Source organism: Electrona antarctica, assembly GCF_951216825.1.
Source record: "Electrona antarctica genome assembly, contig: scaffold_39, whole genome shotgun sequence".
Classification (NCBI taxonomy): Eukaryota; Metazoa; Chordata; class Actinopteri; order Myctophiformes; family Myctophidae; genus Electrona; species Electrona antarctica.
Window position 1 is genome coordinate 436,931 of NW_027637102.1, and position 11,128 is coordinate 448,058.

Sequence of the window (11,128 nt, forward strand, 5' to 3'; positions counted from 1 at the left end):
GTGGAGGCAGCCCTGGACACTGTGTGTGCGTTATTCTTTTTAGCACAACGATTTATACAATTTAATTTAATTTCGGCATTCATTCAACAGACGCTCTTAACCCAGAGAGACTTCCAGTACTGACTCCACTGCATTACATCAATGCAACAGTCGGTAACAACGTCCTCACATCAATCCGATGTTGTTTTAAGGGACATTGTTGTATTTAACGAGCAGCGCAGCAGCAGCAGCAGCGACGGGACGACAGCAGCAGCCTCAGCGGGACAGTGAGCCAGCCCAACCCGGAGAAGGAGAGGACCTATGACCGCCTCCCTGGTCCTCAACCCCCGCTGGCCCGGCGCCGCCGACACGGTGATGTTCGTGTATGACAACAACTTGGACGCCGCGGAGGTGGGGGGTCCGGGCGGGGGTCCGCCGGGGGCGGTGGGGAACATCGGCCAGTGCCGCAACATCATGGCGCATCACTCCGCGGCCGCCGCGGCCCTGGGGACCGGCCTGGGGGTGCACGGACACGGCCACCACTCCTCCTCCTCCGGCGGGTACCCCTCCTCGGTGGACGGGGGGTCCGCGGGGGGGTCCGCCGGGGAGCCTTCCTCGGGGAAGCAGTGCGCGGCCGGCGGGCCGTGTCCCGCCGTCGGCCAGAACTCGTCGGCGGGCTCCGTCTCGGCGCTGCCGTACCACGGATACTTCGGTAACGGATACTACCCGTGCCGCATGGGCCGCGGGCCGTCGCTCAAGTCGTGCACCCAGGCCGCGGCCGCCGGCGCCGCCGCCGCCGCCCTCAGCTACTCCTCGGCGGCAGAGAAGTACATGGACACGCCGGTGAACTCCGTGGTGGACGAGTATCCCGGGGCCGTGAACCACCGCGCGGCCGCCGCGGCCAAGGAGTTCGCCTTCTACCACCACGGATACCCGAGTCCCTACCAGTCCATGGCCTCCTACCTGGACGTGTCCGTGGTGCAGACCGGGGGCCATGACACCCTGCTGCCCATGGACAGCTACCAGCCCTGGGCTCTGGGAGGAGGGTGGCCCGGGGGACAGATGTACTGCAAGGAGCAGCAGGCGGGACACCTCTGGAAGTCTGCGTTGGCCGGTAAGAATATTATTATTATTATTATTATGATGATATTATGAATATTATACACCTCTGGAAGTCTGTGCTATAGCCGGTAAGAATATAACAACTATTTTTATAGACTAGGCCAGAACCCTCTGGAAGTCTGCTCTGGCTGGTGAGAATATTACAATTTACAATGTAGTCATTTATCAGACGCTCTTAATCCAGAGCGATTTACAATAAGCAAAAACAAAAGCATGGCAATACATCACATAAAAGTTATCATGAAACATGCGTGATCTAAGAACGTAACAGATGATTATTATGATGTTTTTATGATGTTATGATGTTTATTATGAATAGGTAACCTAATCATTGTGTTTATATAGTATATATGCATATAGTTCCAGATATTCATTCCACTGTTAGCTTATATACGTATGATTCATGATGACTATTTTTATGTATTTGATGTATTATGACGTTTGTTCCTGTTATTGTAAATCGCTCTGGATTAAGAGCGTCTGATAAATGCCTAAATTGTAAATTGCAAATATATATATTATTTAGTAGGCATAAATCTATGGAAGTCTGAACTGGTCAGAAATAATAGATTTGTGAAGAATATGATATGTTTATATATCATATGAATAGAGGCTAATAACATAATTATGTTTATAAAGTTATATGAATAGTATAGGACAGGGGTGCCCACACTTTTTAGACTTAGAGCTACTTTCAAAATGACCAGCTCAACCAGATCTACCCACCATAAAATATATATATATATTATCCCATTGCTGAAAATAGTTACATATTAGACAAATGCACTTCTTTTTCTTTTTTGTAATACTGATGTTTGTGCGAAACACTTTTGAAAATATGTGGGTTTGAGCTGCCCTTTTTGATGTCAATCAATCAAGTGCAGTCACCTTAATTCAAGTGGCAGATGCCAAAAATAGTTTATTATTTATTTAAATTGCATATTTTTAGGGCCATGTCATGTGGTCTACCTGCACAGCCTGTGTGATCTACTGGTAGATCACACAGGCTGTGTGATCTACTGGTAGATCACACAGCCTGTGTGATCTACTGGTAGATCACACAGCCTGTGTGATCTACTGGTAGATCACACAGGCTGTGTGATCTACTGGTAGATCACGATCTACCTTTTGGGCACCCCTGGTATAGGACATATACAGTAGGCTGGCATGGTGAGAATATATGATATGTTTATTTGTCATAGTTATTATGAATATAGGTATATGTGTATATATACTGTATATCATATGTATTATAAATATAGCAAATAAAACCCCTGGAAGTCAGCTCTGCCTGGCCGGTATAGGATATGAATATATATCATTTTGCATATATATAGAATACACTCTTTGGTGTTTATTCAGTTTGAAGAGGAAGTAAAGTGACCACATCCGTGTTCCGGTGTCAGAGGTCCTTTCAGCACCATATTAATATCAGAGGTCCTTTCAGCACCATATTAATATCAGAGGTCCTTTCAGCACCATATTAATATCAGAGGTCCTTTCAGCACCATATTAATATCAGAGGTCCTTTCAGCACCATATTAATATCAGAGGTCCTTTCAGCACCATATTAATATCAGAGGTCCTTTCAGCACCATATTAATATCAGAGGTCCTTTCAGCACCATATTAATATCAGAGGTCCTTTCAGCACCATATTAATATCAGAGGTCCTTTCAGCACCATATTAATATCAGGTCCTTTCAGCACCATATTAATATCAGAGGTCCTTTCAGCACCATATTAATATCAGAGGTCCTTTCAGCACCATATTAATATCAGAGGTCCTTTCAGCACCATATTAATATCAGAGGTCCTTTCAGCACCATATTAATATCAGAGGTCCTTTCAGCACCATATTAATATCAGAGGTCCTTTCAGCACCATATTAATATCAGAGGTCCTTTCAGCACCATAATAATATCAGAGGTCCTTTCAGCACCATAATAATATCAGAGGTCCTTTCAGCACCATATTAATATCAGAGGTCCTTTCAGCACCATATTAATATCAGAGGTCCTTTCAGCACCATATTAATATCAGAGGTCCTTTCAGCACCATATTAATATCAGAGGTCCTTTCAGCACCATATTAATATCAGAGGTCCTTTCAGCACCATATTAATATCAGAGGTCCTTTCAGCACCATATTAATATCAGAGGTCCTTTCAGCACCATATTAATATCAGAGGTCCTTTCAGCACCATATTAATATCAGAGGTCTTTCAGCACCATATTAATATCAGAGGTCCTTTCAGCACCATATTAATATCAGAGGTCCTTTCAGCACCATATTAATATCAGAGGTCCTTTCAGGACCATATTAATATCAGAGGTCCTTTCAGAACCATATTAATATCAGAGGTCCTTTCAGCACCATATTAATATCAGAGGTCCTTTCAGCACCATATTAATATCAGAGGTCCTTTCAGCACCATATTAATATCAGAGGTCCTTTCAGCACCATATTAATATCAGAGGTCCTTTCAGCACCATATTAATATCAGAGGTCCTTTCAGGACCATATTAATATCAGAGGTCCTTTCAGCACCATATTAATATCAGAGGTCCTTTCAGCACCATATTAATATCAGAGGTCCTTTCAGCACCATATTAATATCAGAGGTCCTTTCAGCACCATATTAATATCAGAGGTCCTTTCAGCACCATATTAATATCAGAGGTCCTTTCAGCACCATATTAATATCAGAGGTCCTTTCAGCACCATATTAATATCAGGTCCTTCAGCACCATATTAATATCAGAGGTCCTTTCAGCACCATATTAATATCAGAGGTCCTTTCAGCACCATATTAATACCAGAGGTCCTTTCAGCACCATATTAATATCAGAGGTCCTTTCAGCACCATATTAATATCAGAGGTCCTTTCAGCACCATATTAATATCAGAGGTCCTTTCAGGACCATATTAATACCAGAGGTCCTTTCAGCACCATATTAATATCAGAGGTCCTTTCAGCACCATATTAATATCAGAGGTCCTTTCAGCACCATATTAATACCAGAGGTCCTTTCAGGACCATATTAATACCAGAGGTCCTTTCAGCACCATATTAATATCAGAGGTCCTTTCAGCACCATATTAATATCAGGTCCTTCAGCACCATATTAATATCAGAGGTCCTTTCAGCACCATATTAATATCAGAGGTCCTTTCAGCACCATATTAATATCAGGTCCTTCAGCACCATATTAATACCAGAGGTCCTTTCAGCACCATATTAATATCAGAGGTCCTTTCAGCACCATATTAATATCAGGTCCTTCAGCACCATATTAATATCAGAGGTCCTTTCAGCACCATATTAATATCAGAGGTCCTTTCAGCACCATATTAATATCAGGTCCTTTCAGCACCATATTAATATCAGAGGTCCTTTCAGCACCATATTAATATCAGAGGTCCTTTCAGGACCATATTAATATCAGAGGTCCTTTCAGCACCATATTAATATCAGGTCCTTTCAGCACCATATTAATATCAGAGGTCCTTTCAGCACCATATTAATATCAGAGGTCCTTTCAGCACCATATTAATAGCAGAGGTCCTTTCAGCACCATATTAATATCAGGTCCTTTCAGCACCATATTAATATCAGAGGTCCTTTCAGCACCATATTAATATCAGGTCCTTTCAGCACCATATTAATATCAGAGGTCCTTTCAGCACCATATTAATATCAGGTCCTTTCAGCACCATATTAATATCAGAGGTCCTTTCAGCACCATATTAATATCAGAGGTCCTTTCAGCACCATATTAATAGCAGAGGTCCTTTCAGCACCATATTAATATCAGAGGTCCTTTCAGCACCATATTAATACCAGAGGTCCTTTCAGGACCATATTAATACCAGAGGTCCTTTCAGCACCATATTAATATCAGGTCCTTTCAGCACCATATTAATATCAGAGGTCCTTTCAGCTCCATATTAATATCAGAGGTCCTTTCAGCACCATATTAATATCAGAGGTCCTTTCAGCACCATATTAATATCAGGTCCTTCAGCACCATATTAATATCAGAGGTCCTTTCAGCACCATATTAATATCAGAGGTCCTTTCAGCACCATATTAATATCAGAGGTCCTTTCAGGACCATATTAATACCAGAGGTCCTTTCAGCACCATATTAATATCAGAGGTCCTTTCAGCACCATATTAATATCAGAGGTCCTTTCAGCACCATATTAATACCAGAGGTCCTTTCAGGACCATATTAATACCAGAGGTCCTTTCAGCACCATATTAATATCAGAGGTCCTTTCAGCACCATATTAATATCAGAGGTCCTTTCAGCACCATATTAATATCAGAGGTCCTTTCAGCACCATATTAATATCAGAGGTCCTTTCAGCACCATATTAATATCAGAGGTCCTTTCAGCACCATATTAATATCAGAGGTCCTTTCAGCACCATATTAATATCAGGTCCTTTCAGCACCATATTAATATCAGAGGTCCTTTCAGCTCCATATTAATATCAGAGGTCCTTTCAGCACCATATTAATATCAGAGGTCCTTTCAGCACCATATTAATATCAGAGGTCCTTTCAGCACCATATTAATATCAGAGGTCCTTTCAGCACCATATTAATATCAGAGGTCCTTTCAGCACCATATTAATATCAGAGGTCCTTTCAGCACCATATTAATATCAGGTCCTTCAGCACCATATTAATATCAGAGGTCCTTTCAGCACCATATTAATATCAGAGGTCCTTTCAGCACCATATTAATATCAGAGGTCCTTTCAGCACCATATTAATATCAGAGGTCCTTTCAGCACCATATTAATATCAGAGGTCCTTTCAGCACCATATTAATATCAGAGGTCCTTTCAGCTCCATATTAATATCACTCTGTTAAATATCAACAACATTATATGATGTACTTTTACTAAAATGTACTGGTTTTCACTGCATGCGTATGGGGTCCGGGGACCCCCAGGGGTCCTTGAGGCAGTTCCAGGGGGTCCCCAGCTAAATGATAGTTTGGAACCAAATCCATGGGTCTGTAATTCTGAGTGTGTACAGATGGAACCAAATTGATCAATCTGTACACTCTCAGAGTTAAATTAACATTGATTGGGGGTCCCAGAGATGGAAATGCCATTAAATGGGGGTCCGTAGACTATTATGCATGTCAAACTGAGGGTCCTTGAAATTTAACGGGTTGAGAATCACTGCTAGAGGTAAAAAAAAAAAAAGAATCTTCTGCATCTATTTTCAAATGGGGGGTCCGCGGGGCTAATTAGTGTCAATGTGGGGGTCCTTGACAAGGAGCTGTTTGGGGGTCCACTGTGACAGAATGCCAAGCAGGAGTAAATAGCTGTGAGTCACAACAAGACAGAATAAACCCATCTTTATTGTAAACACGTGTTGAACTTGGCCTCGGCGCTCACAACAACACAGACGACCACGTGACTCCACACACACATGCTAATTAGCTACGCCTCATTTAACATGCAATAGAGTATAAGTGGATACTACGTTGCATTTTATTTTATTTCATGTTGTATAATTATATGAAATACGCCCTGCATGAAGCTGTGGGTGTTTTCTTTAGTTTGATATTTAATGTGATCTTCTGTTATGTAGTTGTATAGGGATATGGTTCATTGTCATTGTTTAGGGAAAATTAAAGTAAGCGTCCTAGTCCATGTATGGGCTGGGCTTCCTCGGAAGCAACGACACGTACAGTAAATAAAGAAAACATCTATCAAAAAAAAGGATATAAAAAGGAACACTTTTCTTAACTTATAGGCTAATGTATGCTGAGTAGACTTAACCCATTGAGATCAGATTCTAAAAATGTCTTCTACATCCTGACAGTTTTCTGAAAAAGCTATGTTTCTATGTCAGTCGTTCTTCGATTTTTCAAAAATAGCAGATCTACAAGCTCGTAGCGCGCCACTCGGTGGCGCGCTACGAGCTTGTAGGTCTGCTATTTTTCAATAGCTAAAGCATAACATAATGCTAACACCAAAAGGGGTTCCCGAACATGTGAATGTAAGTGTAGATAATTGGACCTTATTATATCATTATTATGAAATATGAACTCACTGCAGAGGACAGTCCAGGATACAGAACAGACCAATATTTAATGATCTGGGTCACCTATATGTTATGGATCATAATATTATTATTATTATTAGTGCTGTCCAACGATTACATATTTTAGCTTTATATAGGCATTTTTCACGTAGGATTTTAACATCCTGGGAGTGGAAAAATATGCTGGGCTTTATGCGAAAGTATGTTTACTCCAAAGAAACTCTAAAGGTACTGCATTGGTATGCCTATCAATTTATATAATGTGCAGATAAGTATTATACTATATAATGTTAGTTTGTTTACTGTTGAGTGAGAAGACAATGTTTTACATTAAAATAATCATTACACGGACCCCCCAAAATAACTCTGGGACCCCCCAAAATAACTCAGGGACCCCCCAAAATAACGCAGGGACCCCCCAAAATAACTCGGGGACCCCCCAAAATAACGCAGGGACCCCCCAAAATAACTCAGGGACCCCCCAAAATAACTCAGGGACCCCCCAAAATAACGCAGGGACCCCCCAAAATAACTCTGGGACCCCCCAAAATAACGCAGGGACCCCCCAAAATAACTCTGGGACCCCCCAAAATAACTCTGGGACCCCCCAAAATAACACAGGGACCCCCCAAAATAACTCTGGGACCCCCCAAAATAACTCTGGGACCCCCCAAAATAACACAGGGACCCCCCAAAATAACGCAGGGACCCCCCAAAATAACACAGGGACCCCCCAAAATAACTCTGGGACCCCCCAAAATAACGCAGGGACCCCCCAAAATAACTCAGGGACCCCCCAAAATAATGCAGGGACCCCCCAAAATAACTCAGGGACCCCCCAAAATAACGCAGGGACCCCCCCAAATAACTCAGGGACCTCCCAAAATAACTCAGGGACCCCCCAAAATAACTCAGGGACCTCCCAAAATAACTCAGGGACCCCCCAAAATAACTCAGGGACCCCCCAAAATAACTCAGGGACCCCCCCAAAATAACTCAGGGACCCCCCAAGGACCCCCCAAGGACCCCCCAAAATAACTCAGGGACCCCCCAAAATAACTCAAGGACCTCCCAAAATAACTCAAGGACCCCCCAAAATAACTCAAGGACCCCCCAAAATAACTCAGGGACCCCCCAAAATAACTCAAGGACCTCCCAAAATAACTCAAGGACCCCCCAAAATAACTCAAGGACCCCCCAAAATAACTCAGGGACCCCCCAAAATAACTCAGGGACCCCCCAAAAGAACTCAGGGACCCCCCAAAAGAACTCAGGACCCCCGTGATGTTGTTGGCGTTGGTGCTGCAGTGCACATACTGCATATGATCTTAAAACATTCATATATAGTGTAGTATAATTTAATTATACATTTTATAAAGCAGTAATGTTGTATCCATCATCAGTGACTTATATAATTTGTAATCAGTAAAATAAAATAATGACCAAAAAACACAAACAACAGCGTTAGGTTGCATATATATTATGACCATTGATTACTCTAATAATCAAATGGATGAGAAGTGGATTAAAAATCAACATAGGTGTGATTTTATAGCATTTATTATTATGTAGCCACAATACTTTAATGTGTTCCTATTTCACTGTGTTTTGTGAAAGTTTTTGTCTTGTTGACTTTGCTTTGCTTTTGCGCTGCATTGTTTTCCATGAAAGGTGCTCTGACTGTAAAATACGTTGATTATGAATTATGTACAGCCTTGAGTTCAGGATTATAGTTATGAGAATATGAGGGATTATAAACAACATACAGAATTATATTAGGATTATAACAGCATACAGGTTTATATCAGGATTATATGAACAGGTTTATATATTAGGATTATATGAATAGCATCAGGGGTCATGATGACCTCAGAGATATGATGATACTGATAATAATTCACTGTCATAACTGTCTGGGTGTCATAGAGTGTCAGAGAGAGAGAGAGAGAGAGAGAGAGAGAGAGGTTTATGTAGCATGGGGAGGAACTATGGTCTTAGATAGAAGCTGTCCAACGATTACATATTTTAGCTTTATATAGGCATTTTTCACGTAGGATTTTAACATCCTGGGAGTGGAAAAATATGCTGGGCTTTATGCGAAAGTATGTTTACTCCAAAGAAACTCTAAAGGTACTGCATTGGTATGCCTATCAATTTATATAATGTGCAGATAAGTATTATACTATATAATGTTAGTTTGTTTACTGTTGAGTGAGAAGACAATGTTTTACATTAAAATAATCATTACACGGACCCCCCAAAATAACTCTGGGACCCCCCAAAATAACTCAGGGACCCCCCAAAATAACGCAGGGACCCCCCAAAATAACTCGGGGACCCCCCAAAATAACGCAGGGACCCCCCAAAATAACTCAGGGACCCCCCAAAATAACTCAGGGACCCCCCAAAATAACGCAGGGACCCCCCAAAATAACTCTGGGACCCCCCAAAATAACGCAGGGACCCCCCAAAATAACTCTGGGACCCCCCAAAATAACTCTGGGACCCCCCAAAATAACACAGGGACCCCCCAAAATAACTCTGGGACCCCCCAAAATAACTCTGGGACCCCCCAAAATAACACAGGGACCCCCCAAAATAACGCAGGGACCCCCCAAAATAACACAGGGACCCCCCAAAATAACTCTGGGACCCCCCAAAATAACGCAGGGACCCCCCAAAATAACTCAGGGACCCCCCAAAATAATGCAGGGACCCCCCAAAATAACTCAGGGACCCCCCAAAATAACGCAGGGACCCCCCCAAATAACTCAGGGACCTCCCAAAATAACTCAGGGACCCCCCAAAATAACTCAGGGACCTCCCAAAATAACTCAGGGACCCCCCAAAATAACTCAGGGACCCCCCAAAATAACTCAGGGACCCCCCCAAAATAACTCAGGGACCCCCCAAGGACCCCCCAAGGACCCCCCAAAATAACTCAGGGACCCCCCAAAATAACTCAAGGACCTCCCAAAATAACTCAAGGACCCCCCAAAATAACTCAAGGACCCCCCAAAATAACTCAGGGACCCCCCAAAATAACTCAAGGACCTCCCAAAATAACTCAAGGACCCCCCAAAATAACTCAAGGACCCCCCAAAATAACTCAGGGACCCCCCAAAATAACTCAGGGACCCCCCAAAAGAACTCAGGGACCCCCCAAAAGAACTCAGGACCCCCGTGATGTTGTTGGCGTTGGTGCTGCAGTGCACATACTGCATATGATCTTAAAACATTCATATATAGTGTAGTATAATTTAATTATACATTTTATAAAGCAGTAATGTTGTATCCATCATCAGTGACTTATATAATTTGTAATCAGTAAAATAAAATAATGACCAAAAAACACAAACAACAGCGTTAGGTTGCATATATATTATGACCATTGATTACTCTAATAATCAAATGGATGAGAAGTGGATTAAAAATCAACATAGGTGTGATTTTATAGCATTTATTATTATGTAGCCACAATACTTTAATGTGTTCCTATTTCACTGTGTTTTGTGAAAGTTTTTGTCTTGTTGACTTTGCTTTGCTTTTGCGCTGCATTGTTTTCCATGAAAGGTGCTCTGACTGTAAAATACGTTGATTATGAATTATGTACAGCCTTGAGTTCAGGATTATAGTTATGAGAATATGAGGGATTATAAACAACATACAGAATTATATTAGGATTATAACAGCATACAGGTTTATATCAGGATTATATGAACAGGTTTATATATTAGGATTATATGAATAGCATCAGGGGTCATGATGACCTCAGAGATATGATGATACTGATAATAATTCACTGTCATAACTGTCTGGGTGTCATAGAGTGTCAGAGAGAGAGAGAGAGAGAGAGAGAGAGAGAGGTTTATGTAGCATGGGGAGGAACTATGGTCTTAGATAGAAGCACATGGTGGTCATGGTGGAATAGAGCTGTGTGTCTGTGTGGAAA

At 41.9% G+C, this 11,128-nt stretch overlaps 1 protein-coding gene across 1 annotated transcript in view; it reads left to right on the top strand.

The window, feature by feature from the left end:
• Positions 1 to 300: 300 nt before the first annotated feature.
• Positions 301 to 11,128, top strand: part of LOC306919152 (homeobox protein Hox-B13a-like) — a gene marked incomplete at both ends in the record, with an annotated part of 11,368 nt that continues 540 nt past the window's right edge. The window contains one exon of the mRNA XM_079531982.1: positions 301 to 1,093. Coding sequence (XP_079388108.1) covers positions 301 to 1,093 — 793 coding nt within the window. The remainder of the gene's footprint in view (positions 1,094 to 11,128) is intronic.